Here is a 12,949-nt window from a genome sequence, read left to right as displayed (position 1 = left end):
AAAATCACATTTTAAATTTTAAAATTTTATTTATTTTTATTGTAATTTCTGATTTATAATAATCATTATACATCTTTATAGGGTACCATATGGTTTTTAAAAATATAGAGAGAGAGAACCAGCAGTTAGTGTAATGGCTATGTCACTGGACTCCCACGTGCTCGACCGCGGTTTGCGTCCCAGACCCGGTGGCTTAAAACTCATGCCAGGCATGTGTGCATGCATGCCCAAGATCCCGAGAGGAGAATGGAGGAGAAGGGATTGCGGCGTGACCATCCCCCCTGTGGGGTGATTTCTCACTTTCTGTCTCTATGTCTCTCTCTGTGTGTCTGGTGAGCGCATGCACCCTATAGCGAAAACCTCTCAAAAAAAAAAAAAAAAAGAGAGTGTTATAAACAAATTGAGGATATAAACATATAAGAATAGCATTTTTTTAAATATAAAAATGTGTTACATTTATTAATATATTTATAAATCAATTTCAATTGTTTTAACAGTGTAGCTTTTGAAGTCAACCTGATGTGACTTTGAATTCAGCTTCCAATATTTAGCTGGGAGATCTTGTACAAATAACATACCTTCTCTGAGTCTCAGTCTCCTTATATACATGTGGACAATACTTTCTGGTCCATATAGCTCTCATGAAAAGTACATATATACCTTAGCACAGTCCTGGGGACTTAGCAGGTCAGTCCTGGGCTTGGTACAGCCCACATCACTCTACATGATAGCCCTGCCACTTCTTTCCCTTTCCACAAATAATTAAGTGCCTGTTAGAGCTGCCTGTTATCTTATTCAATTTTAATATATTTTTCTCTGACTTCCTTGCTGCTCCCACCATTCCCATGCCCTCTGGGTCCCTTTCCAGTGCCCACTTCACTTCCTGCTCTATCTCTAATTAATTAACATGTCCGTGTAATACCTTGAGCTCTAGCAGTAACTGTTGTGCTCAGGCCCCTTTCAAAGAGTTTTCTATAGGCTTTCATGGAACTGGTTCTAAACATCAGCCAGTCACCAAGTATTTTACTTGAGCAGTAAGGCACCATTCTTGGCTGAAGCACTCAACTGAGTCTTGCATTTTTGTGGCGTGCAAACGCAAGGTTAGCCTTGGAACAGCATTCAGCAATGCTGTAAGAATGCCTTGTGTTATCCCAGCTCCACCCTTTCTCCTGTAGCCCTTTCCCAACTGCCCAAACATTTCCTGCCATTTTTTCCCAGATATTAGTAGTAACTCTGCTATTCTTTCCATTTCATGTGAATAAACAGTCCTACCTATCTCAGGATTTGGGATTAGCCCCTAAACTGTTCAGCCTTTTCCTTGTTCTCCTGAAGACTCCCCCCTACCCTCTTTTCTCCTGGAGAGACAGACTAGAAGAGGTTCTATTATGTCAGCCATCTTTTCTGCCACCTAGTCTGTGAATGTAATGCCCCTGTTTAAGGCCTCATGTAACTTTATGTTTGCATCTCTGAGCTCCTTTTTTTGGCTAAGAAACTTGCAAGATAATCCACCTTTGCAAAGTCACTGAATAAGTTTTGCTGGTGTTATTAAATAGCTTAGAAAAGCAAATCCCTATCCTAGCAACAATACACTATCTACACATTCAATCAGATAGACCAGATAAGCTTCTCCTTGATGTTTTCTGTAACAGCTAGGTAAAAGCTTTGAAATGGAGCTCTCTTTCCCCCAAAATAAATCTTTCATTTTAATGAATTTCTTTGTCCAAATCTGCTCTTTAGAAGAATTATATTTATTTTTTTTTCCCGATAGGAATGCATTACCTTTTTGCTCCTTTAAGTCCAAAGGCTAGTCTTTATCCAACTCTTCCTCTGTTTTGAAAAGGATAAACAAGTGTACGATTTGGTCGTACATCAAAGTCTTAGCAGTTTATCTCCTATTCACTAGAAAATTATGGCACCTTTTCATATTGAAAATGTATCAGAAGTATTTTATATGGAGTTTAAACCACATGAGGTTATATCTTATGTACAGTGCACAGAAAAGAGAACTCTAAAGGGGAAAACAAATTACAATATGTGTGCATCACACCTTCTCAACCCTGAACCTGACCACAAGTATTTATATCTGAATCACCAGAGAGAATTGTCAAAACTCACCCAGCTCTTCTCACACACAATCTTGCACACTTACTGGCTTTATTGCAAAATGCAAACTTCTCATTTAACTAAATACTACTGAAATGACTAGGTAGCATTTAAATTATGCTATTTATGTTTTTTATGACAGAGCAAGCTCTTTCCAGGACCCTAAGCTTGGTGATCTTTATTCTTAGCTGTAACCCCTGGACTTATTAATACTCCTAGTTAAAGAGATTATATTCTAGGACCAGCCCTCTTTAAGAATAAATGAGTGACTTTGCATAGGGAGCCTGATCCCATATGGCCAAACCATGATTTGAATCCTAGCCCCAGCTAGAAAAACACTCTGGGTACATGTGCATGCAGACCCCAAATACTGACAGAATGAATAAATGAAGGAAAGGGGACTGCAACATGACCACAATCCATGGTTGCTTTCTCTCATGTGCACACTCTCTCTTCCTCATCAGTGCAATAAAAAAATAAATAAAATTGTAAAAGAGAGAGAGAGAGAGAGAAAGATTATACCCTATTCACTTTCTCATAGGAGAAATTGTAAAAGAAGTAATAAGGTCCAGCTTCAGATTACAATGTATAAATTCTAAGAGCAGGATGGAATGTGGAGTCCTTGAACTAAGTTCCTTTTTCATTGCTCCTCCAATGTAGTTGATCTTGATTTATAATGTCCCTTATCTAGCTAACTTAACTGAATTCTCGTACATGTACTTTAATTCCAGGCAAATATAAATAATAATTAATAATCTGAGTATAAACCTCTTCCTCTTCCTCTTTAGAAAGAAATCAATACATACTTTATATCATGTCTTTCTCAGCTTATGACTTGGTGATCTATATTGATATTATTTACACTTCTCAGGTTTTCTGACTTTCATGAACTTATGGCTACCGTGCAGTGTCTTTGAGATCACTCTAGGACTTTCCCTGCACTCACGTGCATTCACAGTCACAAATAACTGTGTCCTTTTTAATATGACAATAAATTTTATTATTGTTTTATTACATAACCTATTAGTGAATATACCACACGGGATTTTCTTAAATGACAAATGAAGCATGTTTCTGATTCCTCTGAGAACCTCGATGCCATCTGTCTTTTGGAGGGTCCAGTTTCTTACAACGTCTGCAATACATCTGTCTGTGAGGATACCAACAGTGCTTGGTAGTAAAGAACATTTTGTTAAGTTGTTCTATCATGGGTCCTTGTTCAAGGTGTTCACTTTTCTCTTCCAACCTGGATTTCAGCACTTGATCATGTGTTTCTTCATTATTGTGCACAGGTTCTGGTCTAGGAGTAGGTTTTGTGTGTTCATATGGAATGTCCACAGGCAGGTGGTAGCACACTATCGTCCTGCCATCAGATGGCAATGCAAGCTCCACTTTGCAATTATCCAGTCATCTGGAAGAGAAGAATATGTAGATTCATGACAAACAATATAAAGCTCCATTTTGGGTTGGAAGGAAATGTTTAGAGATGGTTGCCTTTGATATTACACATTTTATCGCTGCTACTGCCATGGCAAATCAAGAGGCTTTTTAGGTGGCACAAAAAAAGTTGTTCTGAAGAGAAATTACTTTTAAAATCTGCTTTTTAGACAAACTACTTTTCAACTTGGCAGATTGCCACTGCGAGCCCGCCATCTTGTTTCATAACTGCATCTTTTATGTGCAGTTCATGGTAGGACATTTCCTGTGGGTTGGAAGAAATACATTTGTGACATATCCCAGATGGGTTATGTTTGTCACTTTTGGTCCCATAGCAGCTCAGTGTATATACTCTCTCCTCATATGGTCCTTCACAAAATTCTTCCAAACACATTGACATGTGACATATCCAATTTACCCTCCAATATGATTAACTTAGTAAATCATTCTACTAATGTTTCTTTAAAAATTAATAACCTCTCTGGAGAATAACTCAACTATACTGCTCATAAATCTAACCAGAAATAATCTCTGTAGTTGTTTGGTAATGTACTCAATTATTTGGAACCATTATTGTTAGCTCCTTACTAACACACTGCGATTTTCATATGTGAAAGCTGAAAGATAGCCATTTACTTACTTTGTCCTGAGTTATTGTCAGAGATCTAGATAATGCCTTTTTTTTTTTTACTATAGTGCATGTGAGCTTGCCAGAGAGAGACAGAGAGACAGAAAGTAAGAAATCACTCCCCCATCTCCCAGGAGGATGGCCACACTACAATCCTTTCTCCTCCATCCTTCTCTCAGGATTCTGAGCATACATGCCCATGCACCTGGGGTGAGTCTCAAGTTGGCAGGTCTCAATTCAGACCATGGTTGGCCACAAAGGAGTCCAGTGATTTAACAACCACACACCCACCTGCTAGCTTATAGAGATGCTTTCAATGTCAGGGTAAATAGTAAGCATTTAGGGACCAGCAGTTGGCATAATGGCTGTCGCTGGACTCCCATGTAGTCAACTGCAGTTCGAATCTTGGACCCAGTGGCTTAAACTCGTGCTGGGCACATATGCATGCGTGCCTAAGATCCTGAGAGGAGAATGGAGGAAAAGGGATTGTGGCATGGCCACCCACCCTGGGGGATGATTTCTTGCTTTCTCTCTGTATCTCTCTGTCTTTCTGGCAAGCGCACATGCCCTGTAGCCAAAAAATCTCCAAAAGAGTAAATAAATAAACAATAATAATAAGCATCTAAATAGGATAAATATTATTCTATGTATGTCCATTCAGTTCAATATAAAATAATTTATTGATGCATGGCTAATACAGATTTTTTCATAATATTAATCTTAGTTATCAAAACTGAACATCCTTTGATTACCCTCAATAGTTCATCACAACTCTATTGTCTTCATTAGAAAAGAAATTCTTAAAAAACTATATTTTCCAATTCAAACATATATATAAGTAGAAGTAAAAATACTTCCTCTTATTTGCCTTTGAATTGCCACCTTCAAGATTCAAAACTAGGTTACTCACTAAGATTTGACGCATTATTTTTCTTTTTCTGGTTTTAATTGTCTGACAAACATCTCTGGTAAATCTTACTCCACAGACTAAAGAGAATTGCTTATTTTAGAAGCCATCCTCTGTTTTGATTAATTTTAGAGACTGTGTTCCAATTCTCTCCATGTCTTTTCTCTTTAGGACCTAATGAGAAGAGAATTCATCTTCTAAGATGTTTTCACCATGTGGTGAAATGAAATTATGACCAGAGCTACTTCCTTCCCATGTTGTTGTTTATATGCCAAGAAATGTTCTCTTTCATGACAGAAAACAAGCAAGCAAGCAAGCTGTCTTGAAGAGTTTTCTTCTTCTTCTCCTCCTCCTCCTCCTCCTTCTTATTTTGCTAAGGAAGAAAAGCTTATTCAAAAAGGGAAACTAATCTGAAGGATACAGAGATGTTTCATGAAAACCAAAAGCAGAGAGTAGAGCCATTTCCTACAATGGATTGTAACCACAATGGAGGACCAAATGAGGATCCCACTTTTTATGCTTAGTGTTTCCTATGCGTAAGATGGCCACACACTCAGGTTCTACACCACTTCCAAGTTTCACTGTTGCCATCCCAGATCACTAAGAGAGAATTTAATCAGCCTAAATAGAAGGTCTTCATCCTTAGTTCAATCAGTCATGGCACAAGGGGCTTGATCAAAGATGTTAACCGGCATTGAGGCCCACTTCTCCCCTGAACATTATAGAAGATTTAACAAATATATGTCAAAATTTCTTTTGATTTGTCCATTTTGAATATCTTTCAGATAAAATGTGCACGTACTCTGATGATTACATTCCCAGGTATGTTGAAATTGAATCATCTATTGTGATTTCTATCTAATAAGAGAAAGTAACAAATGCTACCTATTGCTTACTGATTTGACTCAAGGATATTGCACTTGGGTTAAAACAAAATAAAAGAAGAATTTTAGTTACTTTTACTCCTGTAAAAGCTATAGCATTATCTGCTCTGGTTATTTATATTTGTGTGAGTGAAAGAGCTAGTAAAGAACGAAATGGAACACTAACCTGGCATCCATAGAATTCGGATTTTTTCAGAAGGAGATATTCTAGATTATGATGCAGGTAGGGTTATAAGAATGCAATCTATTTATAGGATTATACTGTGCTTTAGAATCCAGAGTAGAAAGAAATACGATAATACTTAAGAAAATGAAAGGTGTGTGTGTTTGTGTGTGTGTGTACTCACATGCTTCATAATGCTTTAGGGAGGTGCTCTTTGTCAGAGTAATACCAGTCAATGGGGAAATGCGATAAACTGATGCTCTAAAATAATATTCATTCATAACATTTTTCCTTTAATACTTAGTGAACTAGTTGCACAGAAATCAGCATATTATGATATTTTTTAAAAGAAAGTATATGGCATAAATCATAGTAAAGAAATTTAGTTATAATTTAGTTACATTTTGACCCAAATGTGTCATTATGTTGGAGATTTCTGGTTTAGGAGTGTGAGAATTTCCTAGAGGGCTCTTCGAGAACTTTCTGAAATGAAAGATTGAAAGGTATTTGAAAAACACAGAGCTTTCTCACTGGGTAGTATAAGAATATAAGTCATTGTCCTCTAAAAGGCCTTTTTCTTCTTTTTTTTTAAAAAAATAATAATCTTTCTATGTGAAAATGTCTGGTAAATTCAGGATCTAGGCTGTAAATAGACACATTCCCATCCACACATACACATACATCTTTATTTTTATGACTATTCTTACCATTCTTTAATTTTTTTGTGGAGTGTATGTGTGAACATACACACGTGACCACAGTGTTTTTGATTTCTTAGGTTTTTGCTGTAGGGCATACAGGCTTACCAGAGATTGACAGAGACAAGGAGAGAAAGTGAGAAATCACCTCTAGGAGAGATGGCCAGGCCATGATCTCCTCTCTTCCATCCTCCTCTCGGGATTTTGGACACACACATACACACATACCCAGTGTAATTTTCAAGCCACTGGGCCCAAGAATCGAATCATGGTTAACTATGTGGGGGTCCAGCACCTTAACAACATGCCACCTGCTGGTCCCATGTGTATGGTATTTTTTAGACAAGGTCTCTCTGTTCCAATATTCCTGTCTCAACCTCCTGAGTACCTGGAACTTCAGGTGCAGGCCACTACACCCTGCTTTTGTTTTCTTCAATGTAGGGTGATTTTCAAGTCATTAGTTTGTATCAAGAACAATTTGTGGGACCAGCAGTTGCCATAATTGCTAGGTCACTGGACTTCCATGTAGTCGACCGCAGTTTGAGTCTCAGAACTGGTTGGTGTCTTAAACTCACACCAGGCACGTGTGCGTGCATGCTCAAGATCTAGAGAGGAGAATGGAGAAGGGATTGTGGCATGGCCATCCCAGCCTGGGGAGATTTCTCTCTTTCTGTCTCTCTCTCTCTTTCTGGTGAGCACATGCGCCCTATAGCAAAAATCCTCTCAAAAAAAAAAACTGAACAATTTGCTACTCACTCTTTTGTATGTTACAGCAAACAACACGACAAAGAAAATTCTATATAACCATATAATAGAAGTTAATTCCCATGATGATTAATGTGTGATACTTACTATTTGAGGAGCAATGGAGATGCGTTGTGATAGAAAGACTTGTGGTTTAATCATTTAGTTAAAGACCAGGTTGGTGGCTTTAAAATTAGGATAAAAGAACTTGGAAGTGAAAATTGATTTAAAAAATAAACAAACAAACAAACAAAAATAAGGGACCAGTAAATGGCATAATGGTTACATTGCTGCTGGACTCCCACATAGTCAACCATGGTTTAAGTCCTGGAATAGTGGTTTAAAACTCATGCTGGGCACATGTGCATGAATGCCCAAAATCCTGAGAGGAGAATGTAGAAGGAATTGCAGTGTGGCCATCCTTCTGGGGGATGATTTCTCTCTTTCTGTCTCTCTGGTGAGTACACAAGCCCTATTAAAAATATATGTATATATATTGCAATGCAAAAAGATTCTTAGCTGTAGAGCAAATGTGGAAAAGAGGCTGTTTCTTTCATTCACTAAATATTCACCCAACAAACAGGCATTATGCTAGACAGTTACAAACTGATTACCAGCCCTAAGGGAGGACTCCAACTGTAAAAAGAACAGTGAAGATCATCACTCTGCCACCCACCCAGGAACAGAAGTGCGAACACCTCATTACACTGCATCTTGGGTGCACACATTAACCACATGCCCGAGTCTGGGAGCTAGAACAATTACATAAAGAGAATTACACTTACAGAGAGGCAGCAGGGACAATAGGAGCCCAACAGGCATCGCAAGCCAGATTCTCAAGGCTTAGGAAAGCTGCCCAGGATAGAAGGAATCTTACAGGCACCTGCTTCACTTACACTTCAGTTATAAGATCCATAAGACAGTCTGACGAGTTCTTACACCACAGGATAACAAGAGATGTTGAGCTAAACCATTGAAGAATGCCCTGTTTTTACAGGAACTGTTAGAAAATCCCGAAGTTCCAACCAGCTCCTTTCTGTCCCAGATGTTGTATTTCCAGCCCATTCTACAGTTGTTCCTGAGAATTACAAGTTATAGTTGTTCCTGAGAATTACAAGAAAGGAGAACTGGGTCAGCCCAAAGCCACTAGAACACAGTTCTGCCACAGTAGATAGATAGAAAGACAGAGATCCTTCCCTCAAAACGTTAAGAATCTATTATAATAAATCTCCATTTAGGCAACATTTGAATATACAATGAAGATTTTATCCATAAAAGGGGAGTGACATGTTAATTCACCAGTTTAAGCATATACTTCATAGCTTGTCTATTTCTCTTGATTATGTGGCTTGGGAATAACAATAACTTTTTGTAGGGGGGCATGGAAGTTCTAGGAAAAAAAAAAAAAAGAAAAACAGAAATAAAACTATTTCCAGTCCTTAAAATTTAAAACACTAAAACAGAGCAAAGGGAAATAAGGTCTAATCTTTTTTTAGATGGGGCTAGAATTACTGATGTCTCTTCAGTTCCAAAATGGTTTGTGACTGGTAGAAGGAAGCTAAACTCCCATCAGGCTGGGTTCCTCATTGCCCTCTCTCCCTGCCTCTACTTGATATCAGTTTAGCTGGGGAGCAAAGCTGGAGAGAAAGCAATTGCTTCCCTGATCTTATCTTCCTGCTTCCCCAAATTTCTACCCTTCTTGAGCTAGCCGGTCAGGAACATGGTTACTTTAAGGGCAACACAGTATCTAAATCTAATAAAAATTCAAATGAACATTTCCTAATAGTTAACTTTTTGGTCAATTCTTTTGATCTGTACTAGGAGGATAATGTAGTGGGAATATCGCAGGTGTGAGATGTAGACAATTCTCTATTTTAATCAAACTTATAATTAGAATATCGCAGGTGTGAGATGTAGACAATTCTCTATTTTAATCAAGCTTATAATTAGTATATTTGTAATCTTTCTTTTTAAGAGATATTTGCTATAGAGTGTACGCGCTCACAGGAGAGACAGAGACACAGAAAGCGAGAAATCAACCCCAGGAGGATGACCATGCCACAATCCTTTCTCCTCCATTCTCCTCTCAGGATGATTTTGGGCACACCCACACAGCCACCCAATATGAGCTTCAAGCCACCAGGTCTAAAACTCAAACCATGGTCAACCATGTTGGAGTCTAGTGCCTTCACCACGAAGCCACCTGTTGGCCCCACAGTTGTAGTCTTGAGAAAATGACTGAACATTAAAAACTTCAGTTTTATGTGAAAAAAATATAGGTTATAATATTATACTTTACATACAGAGGTTAGCTGATAAAAAATATATATACTGCTTTAATGGATGAAAATTAAAGTCTAAGAAACTTCTTGCCCACTTGCTATGTATTGGAACCCACTAATTAAGCAAAGGGGTACAAGTTTACAATGACTTTAAGCTTATTGCAGTTCTATAGTTTTCAGAGTCTCTTTCACAAAGCTGAGGACAAACTCCCAGCAGCTTCTCCTGGGCTGCTTTTGGATGACTCTGGGGGTTCTTTTATCACGAAGTATCACACTGAGCTACTTTTCTACCTTACAGTGATTTCTTGAACTCCTGGAGTTCTGCAGTACAGAAATCCTCTTCATTTCTCTCCTTTGCTAAATATGCTAATTAAATATAACTAGTTGCGGGACCAGCAGGTGGCATGGTGGTTAAGGGCGCCAGACTCCCACATGGCCAAATCTAGATTGAGTCCCAGACCTGGCAGCTTGCACTTTCTCTCTCTCTTTCACTCTGTCCTTCTATGGTCAAATTAAAGTAAATATATAAATAAAGTTAAGTTATATATATATATATATGTGTGTGTGTGTGTATGTATGTGTATTTATATATATATATAAAAATAATTAAAGTAAATATATAAAGTTAAATTATTATATATTATATAGTAATTTAACATATATACACACACACACACACACACACACACACACACACACACACACACACACGCATATATAAAAATAAAACTAGTCACTTAAACAGACCTTTAGTCTTATACCTAGTCTTGACCTGTTCTCAGAATTGGTAATCCTCATGACAGCAGAACCCCTGTGTAGCCTTCTCTGACAGATCACACTTCCAAGCAGGTATGCAGATGAAGCCATCACAGATGCACATGTAACCAGCTGTCTTGGTTTTCCAGCCTCCTATTCACTTTAATGTACAAACAACCACAATCAAAGCCTCAAGGAATGCACCACTAGTCCTCTAAGCCTTAGGAATACATCACTCTAGCAACTTTTCCTTTTTCCTTTTGTTTTACCTTTTTTGTCCCTCTTATATAATTTTCATTATTATATTTTTTAACTTTTAAAGATTTTTTTATTTATATTTGTTATCCTTTTTTGAGAGAGAGATTTTTGCTATAAGGCATGTGTACTCACCAGAGACACAGAGACAGAGAGACAGAAAACAAGAAATCACCCCCCTCCCCAGATGGGATGGCTGTACTTCAATCCCTTCTCCATTCTCCTCTCAGAATTTTGGGTACTCATACACATGTGCTCATCATGAGTTTTAAGCCACTGGGTTCGGGCTTGAACTGTGGTGGACTACATGGTATCCAGCAATGTAATCATTACACCATCTGCTGGTCCCCATATTATTATCATTATTTTAATTTTACCAGAGAGAGACAGAGAGAGGGAGAGTCAGAAAGAAGCCACAAGGTCTAGGACTTGAACCATGGTTGGCCTTCTGGGAAGTCCAATGCCTTAACTACCACACTATCTGCCAGCCCCTGATTGTCATTAATATCTAAAAGACCATATTGTCTGTACCTTAAAACAAAACAAAGACTAAAAAAAATGCTCCCTTGATACTGGATCATCCTATAGTTACCTCTCTCCATTGCCCTGTCCTCTTTACAGCAAAACCAAGAAGATCCATCTATTCCGTCTACATTTGCTGGCTTCCCTGTCTCTTCTTTTTTAGAAACTGCTCTGTTCCATCTTCTGTCCCCAATAATCCACTGACTGTGCTCTGATCAGGGTCAATGAACTGCACGTGGTCAAATCATCTCGCTGACCAGATACATAGTCGTATATGACATGCGGACACTCTCCTTGAAACCCCTGCTTCTCAGGCTCCGAGCCACACCCCTTTGTCTGTCTTCCTCTTCTCTTACCAGCAGTTCCCTCCTTTTCCTTAGCTGGGTTCCTGAACCCTAAACATCAGAGTGGCTGGGGCTCATCTAGTCAACTTCTCTCTATATACTCATTCCATAAATAAATTTGTGCCCTCTCATGGATTTCAATAATGTTTATATGCCAATAGAGCCCAAACTTACATTTCCGTCTATTCAAATAAATGTCTATTAAGCAAATCAAGTTACCATTTACCAAAATCAACTTTTGATAAAGCCCTAAGCTTGCTCATTTCTCATTTTGACAACTTTCTGGACCCCTAAAATAGCTTGATTTAGTTTTGAAGAAATGTCTTTCACTTTTATTTGGATGTTGGAATCCTATATTTACATCAGAGAATGTGGGAGCTGAAAAAAAAAGATCAACTAGTTCAACGTTGCTTTAGAAACGAGACAATTGAAACTATAAAGTCTAAGATCTTTCAGGTGGAAGTGATAGTTTTTTTTAAAAACATCGAATTTAAATTTATTTAAATCAACTTATATTCTCAAATATTTGAGGATTTTAAAAGGTACCTTACTAGATAATAATAAGACATTAATAAAAATAAAATTAGGGACTAGATAAAATATAAGTGAAAGCACAACATTTTGGCCATAGTAAAATATATAAATATTTTAAATTTTTGGACTGTCAATAAATAAACTTATTAATTAGAAGACTATTTCAGACATGTTTACAGCAATAGAGTTTGAGCAGGCCTAAAATTCAGAAGTACACCAGCCTTTCAGATATAAGCTCATTTATTTATTTTACAAAGTAATTAATTTTCTACATAAAATACTGAGAAACATGTATTCTGAAAGTTTATTACATATTTGCCATAGGCTGAAGCTATTTAGCATTGCTAAGTGAAAATTTTTTTTTTAATTTATTTGTTAGGCAACTGCTCCTGGAGTAATAGTTTATTTAAGATGATTAATCATTTTAGACCAGCCTGTAGACACAGGGCACTGCATTATAAATCATGTCTTATTTTCATTCATAGGAAGTGAAACGATATTCATTTTTTGACATGATTTATCCTTTGCAGGTTATATCTGCTATCTATGCGGGCTAGGAAAATGGATGGATTGTCTTATTAAAAATTCTTCACCTTTTGCTATTATAGTCTCTGCATAGCCAGACAAAAACAATGAGCAGGGACCACATTCTACTCTGTATCACAGTATTAAGCTGTATTGAATTACCAGAG

At 37.5% G+C, this 12,949-nt stretch overlaps 1 protein-coding gene across 2 annotated transcripts in view; it reads left to right on the top strand.

The window, feature by feature from the left end:
• The window catches only part of TRAT1 (T cell receptor associated transmembrane adaptor 1), a 44,976-nt gene that overhangs the window by 17,029 nt on the left and 14,998 nt on the right, over window positions 1-12,949 (top strand). For both annotated transcript variants that reach the window (XM_027766579.1, XM_006164207.3), the window contains exon 3: window positions 5,861-5,897. In XM_027766579.1, coding sequence (XP_027622380.1) covers window positions 5,861-5,897 — 37 coding nt within the window. The remainder of the gene's footprint in view (window positions 1-5,860; window positions 5,898-12,949) is intronic.

Source organism: Tupaia chinensis, unplaced genomic scaffold (genome assembly GCF_000334495.1).
Source record: "Tupaia chinensis unplaced genomic scaffold, TupChi_1.0 Scaffold143593_1, whole genome shotgun sequence".
Classification (NCBI taxonomy): Eukaryota; Metazoa; Chordata; class Mammalia; order Scandentia; family Tupaiidae; genus Tupaia; species Tupaia belangeri.
Note: the sequence above shows the minus strand (reverse complement) of the source record. Positions and strands in the feature narration are given on the sequence as shown.